Source organism: Somniosus microcephalus, chromosome 10 (assembly GCF_052327205.1).
Source record: "Somniosus microcephalus isolate GS21.2 chromosome 10, FLI_Smic_1.0, whole genome shotgun sequence".
Taxonomy (NCBI): domain Eukaryota; kingdom Metazoa; phylum Chordata; class Chondrichthyes; order Squaliformes; family Somniosidae; genus Somniosus; species Somniosus microcephalus.
The window spans coordinates 187,152,081-187,178,838 of record NC_140996.1 but is presented as its reverse complement, the minus strand read 5'-3'; the positions used below and the strand labels follow the sequence as shown (position 1 = coordinate 187,178,838).

Below are 26,758 nucleotides of genomic sequence, written 5' to 3'. Positions count from 1 at the left end.
CTTACCCTGCGGCAACAATACGTCCGAAGCAGTTAACGAGCGTCGAGAAGAGGCACCCGCCCTCGTCGTTCTGCTGAGAGAAAACTCGAGTCTGCAGAGCAAGGAAGAAGGAAGAATTCAGACACGAAGCCTTCCATCAGCAACAGGCACTGATTGTCCCTTCTGCCACGGTGGTGAGTGAGCCGATCAGCACGAGAAGCAAGTCGGCCACGGTGACTGTGAGTAAAGGGAAAATAAAAAAAATAAACGGAGGATAAGGGCGGTGAACTCGACCACGGTCGGGGGAAAGGAGCCGGACAGAAGTCGGGCCCAGAGGCGCTGAGACTGGGGCAGCGTGGAGCACGGAAGCCGCGGTACAAGCAGGCTGGGAGACGCAACGGTGTCGTGAGACAGCTAGACCGCGACCGGCGAAAAAGGCCGGGCAGCTACCGAGGCCACGAGGCGCTGCGACCGGGATCGTAAGGCGCGGGAAGATATAAAAATAAATAAATCACGGAGAACTCAGCCGCAGCCGGGGAGGAAAGCACCAGACTGCGAGAGGGCTGGGAGGCGCGATTGGAAGCCGCTGAGGGAGAGACAGAGCCCGAGCGAGCGGGAGAGACAGAGCCCGAGCGAGGGAGACTGAGCGAGATCCAGCCCAGCGGCTGAAACTGTTCGCCGTCAACGGGTTGTACCCAGCGCTGGTTGCCCTGCCGAGAAAAGGGAACAAGGAACGCACTGAAGCTGACGCGCAGGCTGCGAACCCCGAAAGCCAGCGGTCGTCGCCCGAGGGAAAAGCTTACCCCTCCCGCCAGGGGAAGAAACGCGGGAAGCCGCCAGTAGGCGGGGAAGACGACAGAAGCGGGAAACCGCCATTTTGAAAGTGGGCGGGGGAAGAAGACAAGCGCGGGAAACCGCCATTTTGAAAAAAAAAAGTTAAAGAAAAATTTCGTGTTTGTTTCGCAGAAAGATAGTGAGAGATAGTGAAGATGCCTAAGCATGGTAACATCAACAACTTCGATTCCGAGGTGGAAGATTGGGCCACGTACGTAGAACGTATCGAGATATATTGTGAGGCCAATAAGATAGCAGATGATGATAAAGCTCTCACCTTATTAAACGCAATGGGGGCAAAGACATACGGGCTATTGAAGCATCTTCTATCACCAGCTAAACCGGCGGATCAGACTTTCGCTAATATTGTTGCTGTCCTGAAGGATCATTTGAACCCCACACCACTGATGTTGGCGGAACGATTCAAATTCTATGCGAGAACGCAACGGAAAGAGGAAAGCAACGCGGAATACTTGGTCGAACTGCGTAGACTAGCGAAATACTGCCAGTTTGGAGAAACTCTGACAGAGGCATTGAGAGACAAGTTCGTGTGCGGGTTGTCGAAGGAAGGAACACAAAAGCGTCTGCTAGAAGAGAACGATCTCACACTTGATAAGGCTGTCCTTATTGCAGCATCGCACGAAGCCGCAGCGAGAGGCACAGCGGAAATGCAGCGGTACTCAGTGTGGATCAAATTACTTCGGGTACATCGAAATGTTATCGTTGTGGGAAGACAACACACGACCAGAACCAATGCTGGTTTAAAAACCAGGAATGTAGAAAATGTGGCAAACTTGGTCACATAGCTAAGGTATGCCGGTCAGGAAAGAAGACAAACAACAAAAAAAAGTCACCGCAGGAAAAGTACAATAAGGTACACAAGGTGGCTGAGAAGAGTTCAGATGAACAGAATTCGGATTCAGACCCAACCGTTCAGGAACTGGGTAGTCTGAGAATTCACAATGTGAGTAAGGAAGCTGACCTGCAAACTATCTGGGTCATGCTAAAAATAGCCGGAGTCCGAGTGAAAATGGAATTGGACACAGGATCAGCCCTATCAGTCATAAATCGAAGGGATCACAACCGGCTATTCTCACACATACCCTTGAGAGATACCAAGATCGTATTGTAGACATATACGGGGCAGAAAGTATACCCCATGGGAAAGATAAAAGTCAAGGTGAGAGACAGGGGCAAAGAACACCAAGGAATGTATTTATATGTACTACCTGAGGGAGGTCCACCACTTCTGGGACGGGAGTGGATCTGGGAAATAAACATGGAATGGCACTATTTAAAAGCAATAATGAGTGAGAACTCGGTGAAGACAATCAGCTCAGACTCTGAAACGGATGACGATAAGACCAGCCCAGGTGCGAAAGACAAGTTTAAAATGGACTTGCTGACTAAGGTTGGAAAAACGAAGGAGTGCATAAATGCTTATGCTTCAGAGGAGAACAAAGTTTCAGAACAGAATTCCACTGAACAACAACAACATAGTTTGACAGAGAATTCTGAGTCTGTTCAGTTTACAGATATGCACAATTCTGAGGAACACCGGGCTCGAACTCAACTCCATTTCAAATTACAACAGCAATTAGAACAATTGAGTTGCCGTCTCGAACAAGAGATGAAAGCAATGAAAAAGTTCTGTGACACAGAGTGGGAGAACCTGGAAAGACAACAGAAACAGCTGATGGAGAAAAAGGAGCAGGAGCACACAAACCGTCGGGGCAAGGAGGCCAAACGAATCAAAGCTGATTCGGTTTCAGAAGGTGCGTGCTTTAATCTGGTGGAGCAAGAGGTTCAGCAACTGAAAGCGCTTGTTAGCGGATTGCAGGCAGAAAAGACTGATTTGGTCGCCATGAACTCCGAGCTCCTACTGAAGTTGGGTGCAGCATCACCGGACGATTCAAGTGGGGAAATTCGAATGGTGGAGGCTGCGGATGATGGCGAAGTAGAAACAGCAAAGGAGCCCCAGGGCAAGGTTATAAACAGCCCTACAGCTACTGGGAAACGTATGAGGTCAGAAGAGTTAACGGTCAGCCAACTCTTTCATATGCTGAAGGACAAGACTCTGAAATGGGAACAAATTGAACAGGAGTTTAAATCTTCAAAGGAGAGGGGTTTGGAGCTCCCAAAAGTTATTGAAATAGCTGAGGTTGCAACACAGACTGAGAAGATGGCAGCAGAGCAACCCTTGGATGCCAAAAGTACGCTGACTCACGTCAATGTTGAACAACAGAAGGTTGAAACAGCTGCTGCAGTAGAGGGATTGAATAGTCCAATCAACCAATCTCCGAATGAAGTTGAAGTATTGAAATCACAAATGACGTCATTCGTAAAAGACTTGCAGGAAGCCCAGAAAAAGCTGGATGAAGCTGAACGCCTGAAGAAGTCTCTTCAGGAAAGATGTCTGGATTTGGAACAAAAGCTGGCTAATGTCCAGCTGGGTATGGAGGAAATAGAAGACCCTCTCACTGGCCTAGCTCAAGATGACACCCAATATTACCATGACCTGTTGGACGACATCGAATATTACGATGACCTGTTCTGCCCAGCTTGTGATGAAAACTCCCAAAGTGCAGAAACCATGAAGAATCACAAAAAGTCTAAGGAACATCGGGAGATGGTGGCGCTACTACGGAAAAAGGAGGACGAGAAGGAGGAACTGTGCATGCAGCTGGCAGCTGACAGTGGAGCCCAGAGAGTCTCCAAGAAGCAGAAAAGGAAAAGACGAAGCAGAAGATGATCATCATCTGGACCATCATCATCACTACTAGATCACGCACGGGGTCCCTTCGAACGGAGCCAAATCAGTTTGGAAGTAGAAAAACTTCCCAAGGTACTCAAGTTTTTACAAGCCAACAATGCTGGTTCAGAAGGACGGAAGTTCAAGCTGTTAAGTCCAGTGAAGGACTATTGGATGAGTCACTCCAGCAACGTGAACCGACTACACCACAGGGAACTGCTACACCACTGAGGTGTTGTCAGGACCGAGTCAAGAAGCACGGAAGGCGCATCCACCGAGATTGAATCTGTGAACGGTTTTCCAGAGACTGAATCTATGAACTGTTTCCCGCAGAGACTGAATCTGTGAACTGTTTCCGCAGAGACTACATCTGTGAACTGTTTTAACATGAAGTTGGATATATGTTATGATGTTATGTTTAATGGGGAATAAGTATGTTGTAAGCTAAAAAGGGAGGATTGTAGTGTATGTAACTGTTCTACCTTTAAGAGAACTATTGTATGTAACCGTCCACCTTTAAGAGAACTATTTTAGGTGTGGCACTGCTTTATCTTGGCTGCTGTATACTGTAATACCGACGGTGACCACACCGGTATATAAGTGCTGTGTCAGGATTTATTGGGCAGATTCGCCCTGACCTTCGAATAGTAAAGTCCTGTTAAAGTTACTCTTGTAGTCTGTGTATTAATTCGCCATAATACCTACAGACTTTACAAGGTATACCATAGGACTTTTCCAACTCCGAGCTTCCTCGAACCTGCCCCAGCAATTTAGTTAAGTTCCCGAGTGCCCTCCCTTCCCACTGACAAGACAATACTGCTACTCCCTACAACAACCAGCTGTAGTCCCTTAGCAATACTGCCTAATTAGTGCCAGTTTAAAAAATTGGTGTGGTTTTGTACTCAGCAATGCAAGGCAGGTTCATGTACAACACAGAGATATAGAATAAAATTCCTTTGTGGGACCAGTGAGATGGACTACATAATACAAAATTAGAAAAGACTTTCTTCTGCTCCTATGTAATGGCCCCAAAATTGAGGCTGGCGGCGTAGCTAAGAAGTACGCCGCCGACCTCCGAATGAAATCCGCACTTGCCTCGTGCGAAGCCCCAAGCAAAAAACTTATTTTGAAATGCTGCGGAGTTGTGCGCAAGCGTACTTGGGATCACGTGGGGTGGTGCGCCTTTCACTAGCCAATCAGGAAACATAGAAAGCCCCAGGTATTACAACTTGTAAATTAAATGGTGTGATACTAATTATATTTATCTGACAAGTACAGTACTTGGCTTTAAAAAGCGCTGGGAATACTTTGGAGTAAGTAGCTATTTACTAGAAGACTCTGCAAGATTAAAAAAGTTAAAACGATCTCATCCCTCAAACCGAGTCTTTACAGCTGCCTGGTAGGTTCCTTTACGTGTTCCTTTTGATTATACAATTTTCTCATCTCCCCCCATCCCTTACACAGTGCAAACATGCTCCTGCGCCTGTTTACAGCAGCTGTAAAATTTCTATCACACCTTTTGTGTCGACCTTTTCTTCATTACAAACTCCTATTTCCACATTTATAATGGTGTAAATGAAAGAAAACTCTCACCACCTCAGTTCCCCCCTCTCTCCCTCAGCTTAATGCACTTAGTTTTTTTTTAACAGTTGTTTGAAGATAAGCTAATGAGCTGAAAGTGCTGAAGTTGAAGTATTTCATTATTAAAGCTGATTGAACAGTACTGATGCATCCTGGGAAGTTAGATATGCTGCACGTGCTCAGACTGCACAACCCAAAGTTAGTTGAGTCACAGCTTTGGCCAAAAACATCCAGTCTCAGTCCAAGCCCAATCTATTGGGAGATGCTGAGGCCTTCAAGTAAAAACCTGAAGGTGCTAAAAGACACAAAACACCCAATCAATGGAAAAATTTCATGTTATTGTCAAATATGTAGTTGTTAAAACCATTTGACAAAAAATTAGTCATGGAGGAAAAAAAACATTTCAAAAAAACATTTCACAAAGCATTTTAAGTGATTTCTGGGAACCCAGTGCCCAGATGATGAGTTTGCTTATAAATCCCAGACTACCTCTCAGCTGCTCCTTTCTAACATTGGGCACTGCCTGCTTCACACCTGCCCCTTCCAGTCCTCACCTCCTACTTGCTCCCTGCGCTTTGGACCCATTGATTTCTAATTCAACACCAGCAAAGCATTTTTGTCAGCTGTACAACAATCTCCTGTTCAGAGCAGAAGGGAATTTTTAAGGAATTAGGAGTTCGCTCAACATTTGGGCTATCAGCCGATTTCATGAGTAATTCTATAAAATTATAACTCATTAACAGCAAGATCAGTGCTCTGCAAATCAGCTGATCTCCCATTTCCACACCAAATGAGCCTGCAGCCCCACTTCAAACCCTGCTCCAACATTCCATTCCCCAATACTGGCACCACGAGTAATGTTGTGGGAGACCCACTAATATACTAGAAATTGTACAGGGACTGGCCAACTGCTATCAACTATTTTCTATCAAAGTCAACTGACTACTTTTGGGGGAAAAAAAATTCTACGGTCATGAAAGTAAAATACCTGATGTATATTCTTAAAATATGTTCTGCACTACAACCCTTACACTCGCTTATAGTGGGCGCGCTCATGCAAACGTGATTTGCTAGTTATACACGATGGCAGCACTAGCTTTTCTTCTGTTGTAGCACTAGCTTTTCTTCTGTTGTCCCGCATCAGCATCCGCAGCTTCATGAACGATCCTCCTTACTGCCGGACGCGAAACCTGACCAAGGACATACTTATTTCAGTCGTTTCCAACTTTCCCCTTTCTCTTCTGGGTTGTCACTCTCCAGCGACCAAGGCTACAACTCCGTAACGCCTCAAATGAAATCAGGCCAAGGTTGCCTTTTCTCTATCCTTTTGTTGTCTCACATGGGAAGACTAACTCAATACTAAGCAGCGATGCTTCATAATCTGAAGGTCCTACACCAGGGCAGAGGAACGAAGTTACATCATCAATGGGCATAGCGTCATATTGGAAACTAGAGCTTCAGTAGATGTTTCTTACTTTTTTTTTGGCACGATTTAAATTTCCAAGCGTATTGCTCATTACAGATAGGGTGCTGCAAAGGGAGCAGCATAGTGTTTACCTTCTGTAGTTCCCAGATTGTTTTATATATCCATACATAAAAATAATGGATATATACAGACATTGACATTATATTTTCATGTGTATTTCACTCTTACAATATCACAGTAAGCACAGCTGTTTCTGCCCAAAATAAATGAGCACTTAAGACAATAACCGGCAATTTCAAAATTGACCTTGGTGCAAATGACTAATGGTTATCGTTCTTTGGCCGAGTTAAGCAACTGCGTCTTTTAAACGTGGGTGTTTTAAGTGATGGGGACTGTAGCACTAAGCAACTGGGCAATTACAAGACAACCCAAATCTAAAGCAACATGAAAGGAGGGGTAAACAAACAAAAAAACTATTTCGTGCTTCACAAAAGGAGAAACAGACAGCAAACAGTAGAAGAAAAATTCGTGGCCAAAGGAGGTTTTGAGGAGACCTGTGAAAGTGCAGACAGATTTAACAAGACAGATGGGTTTAGAGAAAGAGCTCCAGAATATAAGGTTGAGACAAAAGAAGGCTCTCAAACAACATATGATGGAGAAGAGGGAGGGGTTGCATTGGAGGCCAGATTCCGTTTGGCAAAGGTTACAGACTGGAAAATAGCTTTGGAAGAGATTGCAGAGCGAGGATCGGGGGAGGTGGTAAAGGAATTTGAGAAAAACAAGGATGGGATTTTGAATTCACACATTGGGGAATGGGTCTCAATAGTGCAAACAACTTAGCACAGGATAGAATGCTGATGGCAGAGCTCTGGATGAGTTGGAGTTTATGTGGGGCAAAACTCAGGATGCTGGCGAAGAGTTGGTGAAGTGAAGCCTGGAGGTGACAATGGTATGGATGAGAGTTTCAACGGCAATGAAAGTGAGGCAAGGGCAGGGGTGAGCCATGTTGCAAAGGTGATATTGGCAATGTCGTTTGAAGCTCAGCTCAGATTCATGTAGGACTCAAATAGTGTGCACAGCTGAGCAGCTAGGAAGAGGAATGGTATTTAGTGCTCGGATGTAGAGTTTTTGACTGGAGCAGAATCGATGGCTTTGGTCTTGCAAAAGAAGAAACTGAATCAGCCATGATGTAATTTTAATCAATCAGACACCACACTACTGGTCATGGAGTCAAGAATGGTAGTGGAGAAATCGAACTTGACATCATTAAAGTAGATAGGAACAGGAGTTGGCCATTCAGCCCCTTGAGCCTGTTCAGCCATTCAATTAGATAATGGCTGATCTTGCCTCAACTCTATTTACCCATCTTTGTTTCATATCCCTTGATATCCTTACCCTGTGGCGGAGCCACTAAGGGACTCCGATCAATTGTATATAATTCCCTTTAATAATATGTTAGTCACAGCCTGAGTCTGTATCTTTGTTTTCACTGTTTACATGTACAGAGCGCGATCACTTTAATAGCGCGGGTAAACGCGATGACGTCACGCCGTTCATCACGTGATCCTCCACCGGCGGGAAAAACGTGATGACGTCAGCCACGGGACCGCCCAAGCAGTCCTCGTGGAGTCTCCGAACTGACTAGACCTATATTCGATGTTCTCCTGTAATTATCCGTTAAACTCTGTTAGTTTTCATTAAACCTCGTTTATTTGATCGCCTGAGTGGACCTCAGTCTTTTGATAGGAACTAGACATTCCTACAACCCAATAAAATTCTATAGATCTGTCTTTAAAATTTAAATTGACCCAGTATAGTCAGGCTTTTTGGAGCAATGAGTTCTAGATATCCATTACTCTGTGTGAGAACGTGTTTCCTGATTTCACTATGTATCCTAGCTCTAATTTTATGCGGGGTGAAACTCAGTAGGCTGGCGAGGCGACAGTTGGAGAAGTGAAGCCTGGAGCTTTAATTTGAAGGTTGTGCTCTCTTGTTCTGGATTCCCCCATCAGAGGAAAGAGTTTAACAAAAGCAAAACACTCAGCAGGTCAGGCAGTATCTGTGGAGAAAGAAACACTCGGCAGGTCAGGCAGTATCTGTGGAGAAAGAAACACTCAGCAGGTCAGGCAGTATCTGTGGAGAAAGAAAGAGTTAATATTTCAGGTTGATGACCTTTTCTCTGTATCTACCCTAGCAAATCCCTGATCGTTTTAAAATACCTCGATTAGATCACTCTTCAAATGGTGAAAGGTGAAAGCAGCACAGGAAAATGAAATTCTTTACAAACTTAAAAAAAGTGCTTTACTGAACAGCACTTACTTTTGTCAGTGTTTCAGGGCAGACTTCATCATCTGGTACCCAAAGCTTCGTCGTCTTCTTTGCTGGAAACTAATGACAGAATGTTATGACTGGGATTTGAATACCGAAATCACTTAAAATACCAAAGCAGAAAGATGCATATCTCAAATACTTAAGAAAAACAAAATCATCATCAATTGGCCACACAAATTTAATTCATAAAAAACTGTTGGGGAAAAAAAGAGCATCCGAGATGAAATTATCTAGAATAGCCTTTTAAGCATTTTTATACTCATCTGCTTTCTTAGTTAAGAAGGAAGAGAGAAAAAATTGTAACACGACTAATAATGTTTTAGGTTCATGAAAATAGCAAGTAAAACATACAGCACCAATTGCATGCACAATAGCAGATTGGCTGTTCTAACATAATAATCAATCAGAAACAAACATATAAAAGGACATAGGAAAGCACCGAGTCATCTGGATTTTATTTAGTTTTCTCTTTCAAGCAAATTCTACATAACTGCGATTCTCGATAAGGCACGGACTGCCCAACACTTGTGTTGTGAAAGGTAGTGCTCCATGCTGGAACTCTAAAACAGTGCACAAATGGGCAAGTCAGCAATGGCTTAGGCCCATATCATCTCAGCCACTGAGCTCCCAATCGCTGCAATATCAGGAGGCAAAACAAAGGTCGGGTACTGCTTCACTTGAGGGGGGAATCTTGAGTGGGGGATAGTCAACCTGGATCACTTACATACCTTCTCCTTTATCAACTATTATAGACAGAGTCATTAGCAGGAACCTGTGAACAAGTTTACAACTCACCTTCCTGGCCTCAAATTGGTGGGCAGGTGAAAGACAACACAAATTAAATAAAACTAAAATAAATTGTCCTAACAAAAATTGCAAGCTACCATGTGTACTTACTCGGTCATTCATTAACAAATCTTTCACAACAAAACCAGCCACCAGGGATTTCAGAGGTGCAGAAAACTGTTCTGGTGCCAGCATAGCTATGTGTCCAATTGAAATCAATGGAGTTATGAGTTGCTCTGGATTGCTGGGATCCAAACTCTTGTGCAAAGGCTTAAAAAGAAAAGAAAAGGCAGTCCGATTACAACAAGTCTTTTGCTGCACATACCATCGAGGTGATTCTGGGCTCTGGCATCCAATGCTACAGCCAGGGAATGCTTCACAGGAAACCGTGGGTGAACAGCCCACCATTATCCATCCATTAACAAAAAATTACAGGCTGCGATTTCCTAAGATGCACTCTCTGGGAGCATAATCATCCCACAAAAGCATTTATAGAGTAATAAAAGGATGTTATTGGTACTTAAATTGTACAGATTAAAAAAAAATTTTTTTTTTACTACTGGTGGCATACTAGCAAGGTTATCTTTCTTTTTACCGGAATACTGAATTTTGGCCTAGAAATTCAGTGCCCTTAGCACCGATTTTGCGGCGCTAGAGGGCCTAGCGCTGCAATTGGCGCCGGTTCCTAAATTGCCTGGGGCCCTTCCGCGGCGGTAGACCGGTAGCGCTGCGCCGGCACCGATGACATCATCGGTGTGCGCAGCGTCCCGGTTGCTGTGGTAACCCGGCCCCAAGCCGAAATTCAGTTGCGGCCGCCTCGCCAGTGGCAGCCGCAACTAAGACTCCGGCAAACGAGTGTTGCCGGAGTCTGCGCCGGCGCTTTAAGGAGGCGCGGCGGCCGGCCGCTTTTCCGCCGGCCGCCTGCCCGCAGCTCCCTCCCCGGACTTCTCCCCCCCCGCCCCCGGAACAGATGCAAGTCCGGCACTTGTCCGAGGTGCCGGGCTCATTTTTGAAGAGATTTGCGTGGGCCGCGGCCGGGTGCAGGCAGCTCCTCCTTAACGGAAGGAGGAGGCCTGCACTTCCCGAGCCTGCCACACCGCAGCGGGCGCCGCAGCGCCGGAATAGCGCCGCAATGCGCCAGTTTTCAGGCGCTAAAACCCTTCAGTAGCGCCGGCAGCCGTTTGGGCGCGGCGCTACTGAATCTTTGGCGCGCGCAAAGGGACTTAGCGCCGGCGCTAACTTCCGGCGCTAAAGCCCTGGCGCAGCGCAAACTCAATTTCTAGGCCTTTGTGTTTAAACAAGGGATCGCAAAATGTTTCGTATACAGTGACCAATAATTTGAAGTCTTCTGTGTCCGCTAAACTACCCTAGTTAGAGCGAGGATTTTACCTGAAATTAAAACATGTATAAATTAGACTTTTAGAACCAAGACTGCAGAAACTTTGGCAGAGTAACCAGGATAAACAACATGAACCCAAGGTGAACATACATACTTGGAGTATATTCATAACATTTTACCAAGAAGGGAAAAGTAGCAGGGAGTTATTTTGCAGAAACCCATCACCATGTTTTAGAGTAATTAAAACCAAGCTGAGAAATCTAGGCAAACTTTATTTGTCTTACATGAAGTGCGTGCACACTCCCCAGAGATAGAAGCAGAGCACTGTAGCACTGATTAACAGAGCAGCTATATGAAGGTGTATTGCTGAAGTTTAACCAACTAAAGCCATGCAGCTTCTCATCATAATGCACAATGATGACCTTGCCACTGCTCATCAAGCCAAAGCTACCCTACCTGTTAGGACATTGGCTTATAGCATCATCTGGAGCAGAGTGGGAAGAACCCTCGTCCCTAGTGACTGGTCCAGACCTCTAGGTTCCATTAGTGAGCCAGGCTTTTGGTCAAACATTGACACTGCCCTCGGGTACCACAGACCGTCCTGGCTCAGGTATTAGTCTGTCAAAAAACTGAATTGGTTTTGAACTACTCTCATCCTGGCATGGTCATCTTGGAGCAACCCTTACACCATGGACCTGAACATATTAAGACATTCCATCTGTGCAGCAGATTCTATGATCTCTTCCAACCTCCATGTAGATGCGTTCTTACTAAAACTACTCCCCAGACCCTAAAAATAACCTCATGGGCTTATCGGAAAGGACCAAGCTTGTAAATTATGGCCACTAACCTAAGAGGACCCTTTTGACCTTGATTGTTGACAGACGTTAATGAACATAAAGATGATTTAAGAATGCAACCCATGGATTCCACTTCATCTCCTTAATTATCCTCCATGGTTTACTGAATCCACCTTTGCAACAGTTTTTCATTACCCTGAAGAAGCTCTCCTATTTGCAGTTACCCTAACAGGACCCTGCTTAGTGGATGCATGGCTAGTGGGCTCTGTCCATGTTGTTTTGATACTTTAGCTGCAAACAAAAAGGAACTGATTGGTGATATAATTTGCTACAAGTACGCCCCATTGGCAGTCACAAAGGCCGGAATTAGAGGCGGGACCGTTGTCAAAATCGCAAAGATTGAAAGCGGGTAGGAAATGCACTGTCAACCCGCCGTCAATCAATCAATCTTCCCAAGTGTCGGGTCCCCATTTTGTGCATGGACCCGACACCTAGCGGCGGGAAGAGAATTACAGCCACTTACTTACCTGCCTGTTAACAGGTACTTGATACTTGTTAACAGTCTCTTTCAATTTTGTCGCTTCTGCCTCGGGGTTCCCGACGTCTGGACACCACACCAGGCAAGTGTGGCGTGTTGCGAGTCTGCTGTAATGTTTCTACATTGACGACAGCTGCAGAAGTGGTGTGAAGCATCCAATGGTGCACTGGTGAGTTTCAGAGGTAAGAAAATGTTGGGAAAATCATTTTTAATGCATTTACTCTTTTCTGTAGGTAACAAGTTTTGAATTGGCTGTCTAGTCCCACCTCATTGGGAGAACCTCTCACCAGCGACAGATCGCTTCTGTAACCTCACCTGCAGCTGCCATCTGTTCTAGCCTATGGAGGGAGTCACTGAAGAGCCTGGGTGCAAGAGCTCACCTTTGTACAGTGTTTACAGCACCTCAAAAATTGTGCGTGGTCCCTTTAAGAAAACCGGCAGATGATGCGTCATCAAATGATGTCATCGGACTGGCTTCCTCCTAATTGGCGGGCTTAACAAGGCCAATCGACGTAAAATCACGTCAGTGGGCCGGATGCAGTTGGGGGCGGGACTGGAACCCGGAAACCAGCTGACCCACTCCCAAGCCGCATCCATTTGCAAAATCGCAGCCAAAGACTTAGGATCAGGCTTATTGACTTACAATATCCTTGACCCAATCAACTCGCAGTACAGAAGCGATCTGAAACTTTTATGGCAGCTATCCTTTATTACAGGGCAAGCCATCTATCCAGGACAGCAAATAGCTTCTCGTTTGAAGGCAATAACTGGTCTGAAGGTTCAACTCAGGGACATAATCAACTGGAAAGCAAAGAACACACAAAGCCATTCACAACTACATGATTAATTGCAGTGCTGCTCTGAACTATGCTAGTTCAACCTGGGATAGTGGCCGGTGAGGCATATGGAATCAGTGACAAATGTGTGATGGGGGGCCAAAGATGAGTGTTTTGGTCTTAACTTGATGAAAGTGTGGGGCATTCAAGAATTAGAGCGGGACAGACACACAGACCAACCTTTGGTGGGATGGGGGGAGGTTGGTGATGGTGAACCAGGTGTTGGTTTTTGACAGGGGTGATAATGGTGCTTTTGAAAAGCAGGGGACAGTGCATGAGGAGAGGATATCATTTACTATTTCAGTTAGCATGGACGCTAGGAAGCAAAGTTGAGTGGTGAGAAATTTAGTGAGAATAGGGTCAAAGGAGCAGGAGGTTGGTCTCAATAGATAACATGAGCTCAGAGATGCCATGAGGGGAGGTGGAAAAGAAAACAGATTCAGGGCTAGGGCAGGGCAGAGGTTTGGCTTGAACAACAATAGCTTGGGCGGGGGGGGGCGGGAGGGAAGCAGAAGTTAATCCTTGAAGTAAAGCTTCCATCTTGTAGTTTTATAAATCAGATATTTTTTCAAAACTGCATAAAATCCTGTTTTGCAAAGTTATTTCATACCAATATAACTCACTATAAATCTGTTATGTTCAAATCTTGTCTACAGCACCACAAACCAAGATGGCTAGTCCATTACCTAAAAATGAAGTTAAAGCAACACCCATGGATCAGAAAAGCACTTTTAATCCAAAGCAAATGAAAGATTGTCTACTTTCCATTCAAAGCTTACATGCTTCAGAATGCAGCCACCCGTCATCCCACCCTTGAAGGTATAAATAGCTTCTGGGTAAATTTACAACTTTCCCCTTTGCGCGAAAAGAATTAAAAGGATCTAAAAACACTTTTCATTGCTAGAAGCATGGTCGACTATCCTCAATAATCTGGAATAACAGCTGAGGAGAGAACGCCAGACGCCGATGAAATATTATTCAAGAGGCAGGCATCTTTTAGTTGTCTGTTCTGCCCCTTGACGCAGTGAAGGCTTTTGATTGTGTGAACGGAGTTCTTCAGCATCTCCATCAAATGGAGCTTTGCCTAGTATAGTGAGCCCTCTGTTGTAACCACTAATGATGCAACAGAGCCCTGTAGACTGCGTTGAGGATCCTCTAAGGGATGCTTTTTTTTGTTTGCCTACTTCAATCACTAACACAGGCAACTGATATTCAGGCAACTGTAAAGGGATTGCAGCTCTGGCTCAATCCTAAAGAAATATCATCCATTAGAGAATGATTTTATTTTTAGTTAACCTCTTATGCCACTGGACCTGATTGGTCTACTTGAACTGTTGTCTAGCTACATAATTAATTGGGGCAAGTCTGAAGCTTACCATTTAGATTGAAGAGCAAATTTAAACACCGTCAGATTTAGTCAAAAGTAATGGCTCCAATATATAGAAAACCACTTAAAAAATTAAAGGATGGCCTGGCAGTTTCCCCAGCACAGTCTGTCCTAAACTGATATTCGGTAACTAAACCCAGTGACATATACTGTATTCGCTGCTCACGATGCGGTCTCCTCTACATTGGGGAGACCAAACGCAGATTGAGCGACCGCTTTGCGGAACACCTCCATTCAGTCCGTAAGGGTGACCCCGAGCTTCCGGTCGCCTGTCACTTCAATTCTCCACTTCACTCCCACTCTGATCTCTGTCCTCAGCCTATTACATTGTTCTAATGAAGCTCAACGTAAGCTCGAAGAACAGCACCTCATCTTTCGATTGGGCACTTTGCAGCCTGCTGGACTCAACGTAGAGTTCAACAATTTCAGATAATAATCCCTCCCCCCATTTTTCATGCAGTATGATTTTGCCATTCCCATTTGCAACATTTTCACAGCATGTTCTTTCAATTCCTTCCTCCCCTCCTAACCCCCTCCCCCCCTGTCTCTGCACCTGCTTAATATGTTACATTTCCAGCTTTTTCCAGTTCTGATGAAGGGTCCCAGACCTGAAACGTTAACCCTGTTTCTCTCTGTAGATGCTGCCTGGCCTGCTGAGTATTTCCAGCATTTGCTGTTGTTATTTCAGATTTCCAGCATCCGCAGTATTTTGCTATTATTTCAGTAACTAAGTGTCTGTTGCCGAGATACAGCTGCCCATGAATCCATGCAATATTGTAATTTAAAGATACTCTGCGTTCCTGTCAACAATGCAACATAAACTATTCAATAAAGCCCATGTAATCAAGAAAAAAATGCCCAGCTTTGGCCCAGAGATTATATTTCAGATTACATGTTTGCATTTTCTCAATTGCCAGGAAAATGAATCCCAGGACCAATGATGCACAAGTCCTCATTACGTCAGTAACTGAGAGGTCAAGAGCTGTCTGATTGGGTTAAGGGAGTAGGAGGTAGATCTAATGAAAGAGAGGAGTGCTGTGACAGGTATTTTTTTTTTTTTTAAAAAGGTAAATATCCACATTCTACCCCAAGACAACGATGACGACTGTCAACATCAACAACTGGAAATGCCCCAGAGCTTCAAACAGAACTTGACCTTGAATAATTCAAGAGCAGAATTTGATTATTTACTTTCTTTTACAGAAGATGTTTGATAAGGTGCCAGATTAGAGACTTACAATGAAAGTTGAGGCATACATGAAAAAAGGGAATGCAACCACATGCTGTTTTTGACACATTTAAAGAAATTTCAATGAATGCTGATGAAACAGTGCAATATAATCTCCACATTCCAGCTAGAGGGGGCCAATTTTAACCCTGCCTGCTCATGGGCAGTAACTTATTCCCTCTAATCCCACAGGTTGTAAATTTAAAACTGCCCTTTACAACAGGCAAGAGGGACAGCAAGGTCCTTCTTCAAATACGCAGATCGGGCTCAGACGACATCATTAGGGCCCAACAGTAATTTAACCCAAGGCCTGCGCAGAGAAGCCGTAATGGCTGCTCCTCCAGGCCACTCGTGGAAAGAGAAAGCTGGGCTTGAAGAGGCCCAAAAAGGTAGATTGTTTATTTTAATTTTTTCATTTCCATGTGGGCCATGAGGAGCAGGAGTGCTCCTCTGGGTACCACATGAAAATCTTGGGCCTCCCCTACCCAGACATCCCTCCCCCAAAGTCCTCAATTTTCCTCACTCCTATTTTAGCCAAATGCCAGGGACCATTCCTGCAGGTCACCGGTGGTGGCCTCCTGTTGCCCGAATTCCAGCTCCTGCCCAGCAGCCACAGCTAGTGCTTCCCACTGGGTTCAGGCGAGAGACTGATGGGGCCTATGGAGAGGAGACCCAGCATTTGCCTTCTCCCTTGGCCGTCGCACGCACAACTCCTGCCAGGGAGTTAAATCGGGGCTCATGTGTCACAATACTGGTGGCACAAACTACATTTACAAAGAATTAATACGCATGAGAAAGTGTTATTACTGGACAAAGGAAAGCCAGGATTAAGTAATTTCCTGGAAGTGTGACATGCAAAGTTATACAAAAATGCAAATTTAGTGCAAGCACCCACACCATAAACAAAATCCTGTCCATTTATTTACAACTAAAAACAAGTTACAGCTTTGAACATTAAAGTGCATTTTTAGTCATAGGAACAGGGTTATAAGGTTTTGCCTTGGTTAAGAAAAGCAGATACATCATTATGGAAAGACAATTCAAAACTATTAACTGAATCAAGAAAAATAAGATCATTGCAAATATACTTAAAAAGTGAATTTAGAATGGTAGCTGTTTTACCTCAAATATCTGTGCAAACTGCGTCTCTTTGCTGGAGAATATTGCATGAATGCAGTGAATAGCATGCTTGGCCTGGCGAGCAGTGCCTTTCTTGGCTTTCTGCTGCAATACTGGCAGCAAAGCACTGGGAAGGAGGAAAGCATAAAGTTAACTGAGATTTGCTTTTCATGAAAATTAGGAAAGATTAAATTGATTTTGCATCAGATACAAATGTTAACACCAGTGCCAAATACCCTCTGGCACTGACCTGAATGATAGAACCCACTCATGGAATAGAACCCCACTCATGGAATAGCACCCTCTGCTGTCAGTGGATCTTTTCCACTCTATTTCACTTGCACACAAGACAATAGATGGGTAGCAGTGAATTTCATGACAAGAAATGAATGACAGTTCTGACATCACAAACCATGCAAGCAACACTAAACCCAGTGACAGAATCACTACCTTGCAACTTACTTTATATTTTCTTGCATAAAACATTATATTTTTGATAATTAGTTTTGATTTTCTTCCCATTATCTTGTGCGTGTACTGTGTGGGATGCAGATGAAAAAATAAAACCCTTTTAACACTGGATTCTAAATTCCAGTATATGGAATCATATGCTTAATATATAAAATATTTTTTTCCAGCAGTAGATTAACTGGTGAACTTGGCATGATATTCATAATCTGTTTTTTGGAGACCCGAGTACAGAAACTGTGCTAAATTTGTCATTAATGAGGTTTTGTATTGTGGGCTTTTAAATCAGTAGCTAGGAGCATAGGCCCCTTTTCACTTGATTACAAGAAGTAACATTTAATATTACAATATAGGCTTTCTCCCCCCAACCTCATTTTTTTGTCTTACTATAATAATGTTCAAATTTATACACACATCTACAGTATTACACATTGTAATCAGTGTCTACTTGCATTGAAAATCAACCCATGTGCAGAATGTTTACAACGTGAAGGAAAGCCAAACTGTAATTCACGAAAACTAGTATTTTACTCTTTCAAATATAATCTAAAAGCGAATCTCATGGAATAAATATTTTGATAGTAATTTACATCGAATCATTGAATTTTACAGCACAAGAGGCAGCTATTTGACCATCGTACCCCTGCCGGCTCTTTGAAAGGGCTAGATTATATTTATTATATAGTATTTTATTACTCTACATAAAGCAACAGTAATGAAACATACGATCTGATATGAGGAAAGTCATCTTCAATTTTCTGCCCAGTATTTCGGAAGATCTGTAAAGCAGCTTCTGCCACCTTTTCATCTTCCATTTTCAGGCACTGCAAGAGGGATTCGAATGTTTCCGCAGAGTGAAAAGAGATTGAATGCGTAAACGATAACACCTAGAACAAAAAGTTACAGGCTTTAAAGTAGAGAGAATTTTTTTTAAATATATAAAAGTAATTTAAAATCTCTTTCTAGTAATAATTCAGCTTTCTTTCCCCCTCAAGGAAAACCACCATACGGTTATCAAAATAGCTTGCATGTTATTTCATAATGTAAAGCTATTTTAGAAACTTTTAATATTTTCTTCAAAATATTAAAAGTATTCTCTTACTCGTTTTTCAAATGAAGTCCAACCTTTATATATTGATTGGAATGCCAATCATTCCAAAATGCATGAACCACCTAAAGACAATGTCCTTTCAAGGCCCAATGTCTAGAAGCAGTTCTGGGTAGGTCAGCGGAGGCAACTCGTCTAGAGGCAGTTAACAAACAGTTAGACACTGCAATGAAGGGTTTGTAGGTCTCTACAGAAACAAATAACTAGATGTCTCACCTATACTTATCTTAGTCATCTTATGTAACGTGAGACTCAGGTGGTTTATGCAAAAACAATAAAGAACCAAGAAGTGCTTTTTAATGTGCAACACCAACACGTGCTGTTTGATGACACTTTGGTTATTTTGCTCAATTTTCAACTTGTTGCCCAAGGTTTGAAACTGGTGTTGCAGATTGTCTGCTTGTTATAGAAATCAACGTAAATGAAAACTGGGCAGTTTCTGTAACAGGCCTCCCATCCGCAATACCGGTTTTATGCCTGGGCAGCAAGTTGAAAATCTCTCTCAATGTCTACAGAACCCAGAGGTATGGGGCATTCGGACACTGGTCAGAAAACCACATCCTAATTCAAGACTTTTACAAAACAAAAATGAATGCAAGTATAACAAAGTATTAAGAAATCTAAATAAATCAAAAACTTTTTTTTTTTTTTTTTAAATCACATCAAGTAAACAAAGGTATTCCTTGTAACTCACAGGACACTGACTTGAACCTGCCTACAGACTCTGAAGACACTTCTATTCATTAACAACAACTTGTATTTATATAGTGCCTTTAACGTAGTAAAATGTCCCACGGCGCTTTACAGGAGTATATACAGGAGTATATACAGGAATAAATTTGACACCAAGCCACATAAGGAGAAATTAGGGCAGGTGTTAAGGAGGTCTTAAAGGAGGAAAGAGAGGTAGAGAGGCAGAGAGGTTTAGGCAGGGAATTCCAGAGGTTAGGGCCTAGGCAACAGAAAGCACGGCCACCAATGGTTGAGCGATTATAATCAGGGATGACCAAGAGGGCAGAATTAAAGGAGCAGAGATATCTCGGGGGGGGGGGGGGGGGGGGGGGGCGGGGGGAAAGGAGAGAGGGATTGTGGGGCTGGAGGAGATTACAGAGATAGGGAGGGGCGAAGCCATGGAGGGATTTGAAAACAAAGATGAGAATTTTGAAATCGAGGCGTTGCTTAACCAGAGGCCAATGCAGGTCAGTGAGCACAGGGGTGATGGGTGAACGTGACTTGGTGCAAGTTAGGACACAGGCAGCCGAGTTTTGGATGACCTCAAGTTTACGTAGGGTGGAATGTGGGAGGCCAGCCAGGAGTGCGTTGGCATAGTCAAGTCTAGAGGTAACAAAGGCATGGAGGAGGGTTTCAGCAGCAGATGAGCCGAGGCAAGGGCAGAGACGGGCGATGTTACAGAGGTGGAAATAGGCGGTCTTAGTTATGCCGCGGATGTGGTCGGCAGCTCATTTCAGGGTCAAATAGGACACCAAGGTTGCGAAGAGTGTGGTTCAGCCTCAGATAGATGTTAGGGAGAGGGTTGGAGTCAGTGTCTAGGGAATGGAGTTTGTGGCAACGCTTTCATGAGTCAGGCTCTCCAACTGCTGATCTCACTAAAAAGGGACAATAAGTAGAAACATGAACTTTGCAAAATTGAAGTCCTTGACCCAGCAGCATCTACCTACAGGAGAGAATTGCTGGCGCATCCCAATCCAACTGGTTAGATGGACGGTCTTGAAACAAGTATACAAGATCACCTTTCAAAGTGGGGGCTTTCCTGGATGCAAGTTTTACTGGCAACACAAACTGCACAGAAATCAAGCGTTAGTGTGTTAAGAGCAAGCATTCTGCCAAAGTCAGAAGATCTTCCGACACGTACCACTCTGCTGCCACAACCAATAGCAGAATTTTGACATGGTCCTATCCCTTCATTAAACCAGGGCTTTGAGCCAATATCAATATTTAGCTATTTGAATGGGATATGGCACTGCATCATAAGATATAATGTCCGGTTTACTTCTATATACATGAGCATAATACCTTTGCAAACATTTTTGACTTAGAATCTTCTAATAAAACCAGAAAGAAACCTAGTTTTATAGAACCAGAGTAAAAATTGTTAAAAGAATATGTTGAAATATCAAAAGCAGCAAGTATCAATCAAGATAATTTTAAGTACGATAGCAAAATACTGCAGATGCAGGAAATCCGAAATAACAACAGAAAATGCTGGAAAAACTCAGCAGGTCAGGCAACATCCGTGGAGAGAAATTTGAGTTGACATTTCGGGTCGAAACAGCATTTTCTGTTGTTATTTAAGATAATTTTAAGTGTCAAATTATAAATCAGTAACTTTCAGTTCCAGTGATTCACACATTTACCTTAAGCAATTCAAGGCCTGCTCGGATTGCTTCATCAGTTGGCACACCCTCCTCTTCATCATCAGCTGTACCATCAATGGATTTATTAATCCGTTTAATTAATGCACTATCAAAAACAAGAGATAAATAATGTAAATAACTTTGAATTTTAAAAAAAATTGACGAGTCAGTTAACAAGAATTTCTCTCAAAAACTTGAGACCATAGAAACATTATGTATTATGCTGGAGGTTGCATTTTGTAATGTACATAGCAGCAAAGGTAGCAGGGCAAAGATGCAAGCTGAACATCTATATTCTATTCAAACCATTTTCTTCCTCTGAATGCACACAAAAAAAATCTAAAAAGAACCAGAAGTAAAAATTCCGGCCTAGGAGCTGCGCCACCAAACTCCAGGCGATCAGACTGCTCTAGCGATGACCGCACCACAAATGGGGTAATTTACACGAAAGAGGTGGGCACCCAAACCATTCATTGCACTACTGGGGAGTGCAGCGGAATTTCTGATTAGGTCAGTCTGGCCAACGTGGCTGAAAATCAAAATAAAACTTCGGAGCCGATTCTCGTCTCTTCAGCCCCTTTTCTAACGGCAATCAAACTCGCAGAGACTGATTGCCTTTGGAAACTGGCATCGTGGGCCACACCTATGGCAGTTGCATGGTAGTGAAAGTTTGCCGTATACTGGGCGGAACTGGCAAGATTTCCAGGGGATCCCGTCAGTCCTGCCTTTAACTGTAACTGCACAACAGGGCTGTGGGGGTTGGGAGTAGGTGGAAGAAGCGCCCGTTCTGTCAGAGTTTCTCTAAAAGGAGGCGGTAAGCCAGCAGAATTGGACATCGGTTCAAATTTCTCTCCCCTCGTGCAGATTGTGCCAACACTACGCCCTAAATTTCCAGGATTTTATGCACAATACTTCAATGAGCTTCAGCTGATCAACTATAAACAAAATGGTACAATTTTGAAGGGGGTGCAGGCAATGTTCCCTTTAAGCTGCGCAGTGCTCTCCAGCTCCCGCGCAGCCGGCTCACCGGCTTTTAAGTAGGAAAAACCTTGCATGCATGGTATTGTGAAAGGGTCGCGCACCTAAAAAAAAATTAAGGGGAACATTAGTTGCAGGAACAGAGAGTCCTGGAAGTATATGTACACAAGTTTTTAAAGGTGGCAGGACAAGTTGAGATGGCAGTTAAAAATCATATGGGATCGTGGAATTTATTATTAGAGAGTACAAAAGCAAGGAAATTATGCTAAACCTTGATAAAACACTGCGCGAATTGGATTGCTCTACCAAAGAGCGGGCATAGGTGCAATGAGCCGAATAGCCTCCTTCTGTGCTGCATCATTCTACAAATTAAGAAAATCACTTTTTGAAAATTTGATACTAAATTATTTATGCTTGCAATTCAACAGGCTTAAGGTCATTTAAATATCTTGATTAAGTTTACCAAGTTACTGATAGAAATATAGAAAATTTGTGATGAGAGTTAATTGTTTTGGATGTTAAAGTAATTAGAGATTTTTTACTTCACAGGAAAATTTAATACGAGTTTACAAAAGGCCATTCAGCACATTAAGCACAGAATCTATGCATGATTAGATCCATCGTAGACTTCATTCCCACACCACCTATTGGATCCCCTATTTTAGGAAACATTAATTTGCTTTACCTGAAAAAAAAATCAGTGTGCAATACAGTATCTTTATAATCCTCAATCCCATTTCTCAACAGATATTTGCAGTTAGAAATCAGACAATTCCCATCAAAGACCATTTTGAAAAGGAATAGGCAAAGATGACAGATAAGTTAGTGATGCAATTAAGTAAAATCACAGATATTTGGAGAAAACTCAAAAAAAGATTTTTGCAAGATCTGCTGAAATATTCATTTGAATGTCATGAACCATCAAACTCTGCCACGCTAAAGCCTCTCCCAGTGACTAACACAAAAGCATTCGTCGATGCCAGATGCAGATCAGCTATCTGCCTGCCTTCTAAATCAGGGAATGGTTTCCATGAAGGAGGAGGAAAACAAGAGGTGAAACAAAAACTGTTGGGTGTTTACGTCAAAAGTAGGTCCTTTGGGAAGTGGATGGCGCAGTGTGTTGGCACAAATTTGCTTCCTTTTAGCAAGTTCGACAGGTAAAAACCAGTTTCTATTCTCTCGTAACTCTTATAGCATTAGTTTTGGGCAATCTCAACACAGCTCTCACTCGGCACAAATCCAAAGGCTCAAAACTATATATAAATTAGAATTGGTACTAAACTGGCAATCTTACTCAGATCACAGTGACTTCTGGTGAAGGAAATAGAAACATTATACTTAAGTACACTCAGGTTGTGGAGGTGTGTTCAAGTCTCATTGTTCCAGGGGAATAAGGTTTTCGCTATGCTGCAGCTGCCTTTTGATGCTAAGACAACAACAACAAATTGTATTTGTATAGCGCTTTTAACGTAGTAAAAAGTCCCAAGGCGCTGCACAGGAGTATAAGACAAAAAATATGACACCGAGCCACTGAAAGATAAATTAGGGCAAGTGACCAAAAGCTTGGTCAAAGAGGTAGGTTTTAAGGAGCCTCTTAAAAGGAGGAAAGAGAGGTAGCGAGGCAGAGGGGTTTAGGCAGGGAATTCCAGAACTTAGGGCCCAGGCAACAGAAAGCACGGCTACCAATGGTTGAGCGATTATAATCAGGGATGCTCAAGGGGACAGAATTAGAGGAGCGCAGATATCTCAGGGGGGGGCGGGGGGGGGGGGGAGATTGTGGGGCTGAAGGGGATTACAGAGATAGGAAGGGGCGAGACCATGGAAGGATTTGAAAACAAGGATGAGAATTTTGCAATCGAGGCGCTGCTTAACCTGGAGCCAATGTACAGATAGGTCAGTGAGCACAGGGGTGATGGGCGATCGGGACTTGGTGCGAGTTAGGACACGGGCAGCCGAGTTTTGGATGACCTCAAGTTTACGTAAGGTAGAATGTGGGAGGCGAGCCAGAAGTGTGTTGGAATAGTCAAGTCTAGAGATAACAAAAAGGCATGGATGAAGGTTTCAGCAGTGGATCAGCTGAGGCAAGGGTGGAGATGGGTGATGTTACGGAGGTGGAAATAGGCAGTCTTTGTTATGCTGCGGATGTGGTTGGAAGCTCATTTCAGGGTCAAATATGACACAGGGAACAAATATGAAGCTCACCTTGAGCACAAAACCTCTTCTCCTTCCTCTATAACCACCTCCCCACTGCCAGTAAGTAAACTTTTACAAACACGTCTGACACATGCTGTACTAGAGTGTCCTTGCAATTTTGTATTTGCATCTTTGTATGGGATCCACCACTAACAATAATATTGAAAGAGGCAATTTACCCAATTAAGTTGCAATTTATACATCAACTCAAGGTTAAAAGCTACTCATACCATTCAGCTTATTAAAAAAATTCAGAAACAGGCTCTACTTTAAGGTTAATAATGCAGCAGAGAACCAAGCTGGAATGTAGCAAGTACAGAGGAGGTCTAAAAACAGGAATAAGAGGGGCAAAGAGTGTGTATATGAGAATAGATTAGCGGCCAACATAAAAGGGAACCCAAAACATATGAATATTGAAAGGGTAGTCAAAGGAAGGGTGGGGCCGATTAGGGACTAAAAAGATCTCCCTGTGGAGGTACTAAATGAGTACTTTGCATCTGTCTTCACTGGAGAAGAGCATGTTGGCAATGTAGCAGTAAAGGAGGAGGTAGTAGCAATATTGGATAAGATAAATAGATAAAGAGGATATACTTAAAAGGCTGGCTGTCCTCAAAAGTAGAAGTCACCCAGCCCAGATGGGATGCATCTCAGGTTACCAAGGGAAATAAGGGTGGAAATTGCAGAGGCTCTGGCCACAATCTTCCAATCCTCCTTAGATAGGGGTGTGGTGCCAGAGGACCTAACACAATAATTAGGAGCAGGAGTAGGCCATAAAATGTTGTACTCCTGTTTAAAAAAAGGGGAGAGTGATGAATCCAGCAAGTGCAGGCCAGTCAGCCCAATGTCACTGGTGGGGAAACTTTGAGACACAATAATCTGGGATAAGATTAATTGGCAGAGGAAAAGTATGGGCGAATAAATGAACGTCAGCACGGATTTGTTAAAGGCAAATAGTATTTGACTAACGATCAAATTCTTTGATGAAGTACGAGAGAGGATTGATGAGGGTAATGCGGTTATGTGTATGTGCATTTTCAAAAGGCAATGGACAAAATACCACATAATAGATTTGTTAGCAGCATTAAAGCACATGGGATTAAAGCGACAGTGGCAGCATGGATACAAAATTGACTAAGGGACAGGAAGCAAAGAGTAGTGGTCAACAGTTGTTTTTCAGACTAGAGGAAAATATACAGTGATGTTCCCCAAGGGTCGGTATTAGGACCTCTGCTCTTTTTGATATATATTAATGACCTGGACTTGGGTATAAGAACATAAGAAATAAGGTCAGGAGTAGGCCATTTTCGGCCCTTAAAGCCTGCTCCGCTATTCAATAAGATCATGGCTGATCTTCTAACTCCATCTTCCCACACTATCCCCATATCATAGAATAGTACAGCACAGAAGGAGGAATTTTGGCCCATCGAGTCTGCGCCAGCTCTTTCAAAGAGCAATCCAGTTAGTCCCACTCCCCCCTTCTTTCCCCATATCCCTGAAATTTTTTCTCCTTCACGTATTTAACCAATTCCATCTTGAAGGCTACCATTGAATCTGTATCCATCACCCTATCAGGCAGTGCATTCAGAGTGTCAGCTGTGGCTCAGTTGGTAGCATCCGCGCCTCTGAATTAGAAGGTTGTGGGTTCAAGTCGCACTCCAGAGACTTGAGCACAAAAATCTAGGCCGACACTCCAGTGCAGTGCTGAGGGAGTGCTGCACTGTCGGGGGTGCCATCTTTTGGATGAGACATTAAACCTAGGCTCTCAGGTGGACGTAAAAGGTCCAATGGTACGATTTCGAAGAGGAGCAGGGGAGTTATCACCAGTGTCCTGGCCAATATTTATCCCTCAATCAACATCACTAAAACAGATTATCTGGTCATTATCACATTGCAGTTTGTGGGAGCTTGCTGTGCACAAATTGGCTGCTGCATTTCCTACATTACAACAGTGACTACACTTCAAAAGTACCTCATTGGCTGCAAAGCGCATTGGGACGTCCGGTGGTCGTGAAAGGCGCTATATAAATGCCAAGTCTTTCTTTTAACCACTCGTTGTGTAAAAAAGTTTTGCTTCTTTTGCCAATCACCTTAAATCTGTGTCCTCTCGTTATCAACACTTCAGCCACTGGAAACAGTTTCTCTTGATTTACTCTATATAAAGTTTTCATGATTTTCAACACCTCTATCAAATCTTCTCAGACTTCTGCTCAAAGGAGAACAACCCCAACTGTTCTAGTCTATCCAGATAACTGTACATAAGAACATAAGAAATAGGAGCAGGAGTAGGCCAATCGGCCCCTCGAGCCTACTCCGCCATTCAATAAGATCATGGCTGATCTGATCCTAACCGCCAATCTACTATCACAGAACCATCTCCTGAATCTAACAGAATTAGACACACGAAATAGGAGCAGGATCAGGCTACACGGCCCCTGGGCCCGCTCCGCTACCCACAGGGCCATGTCCAATCCGAACCTAGACTCATGTCCAAATTCCTGCCCGCTCCCCATAACCCTTAATTCCCTTTACTTCTAGGAAACTGTCTATTTGTTTTAAATGTATGTAATGATGTAGCTGCTACAGCTTTTTGGGGCAGCATATTCCATGGACCTACCACCCTCTGAGTGAAGTAGTTCCTCCTCATCTCAGTTTTGAAAGAGCAGCCCCTTATTCTAAGACTATGCCCCCTAGTTCTAGTTT

At 43.5% G+C, this 26,758-nt stretch overlaps 1 protein-coding gene across 5 annotated transcripts in view; it reads right to left on the bottom strand.

Annotated features, from left to right (window-relative positions):
* Nucleotides 1–26,758, bottom strand: part of LOC147111934 (sister chromatid cohesion protein PDS5 homolog B-like) — a 249,945-nt gene that overhangs the window by 61,680 nt on the left and 161,507 nt on the right. For all 5 annotated transcript variants that reach the window (XM_085999339.1, XM_085999336.1, XM_085999338.1 and 2 more), the window contains 5 exons: nt 20,888–20,993; nt 18,131–18,291; nt 16,940–17,063; nt 9,801–9,959; nt 8,892–8,960 (listed from right to left, as the gene is read on the bottom strand). In XM_085999339.1, the coding sequence (XP_085855465.1) occupies nt 8,892–8,960; nt 9,801–9,959; nt 16,940–17,063; nt 18,131–18,291; nt 20,888–20,993 (619 nt within the window). The remainder of the gene's footprint in view (nt 1–8,891; nt 8,961–9,800; nt 9,960–16,939; nt 17,064–18,130; nt 18,292–20,887; nt 20,994–26,758) is intronic.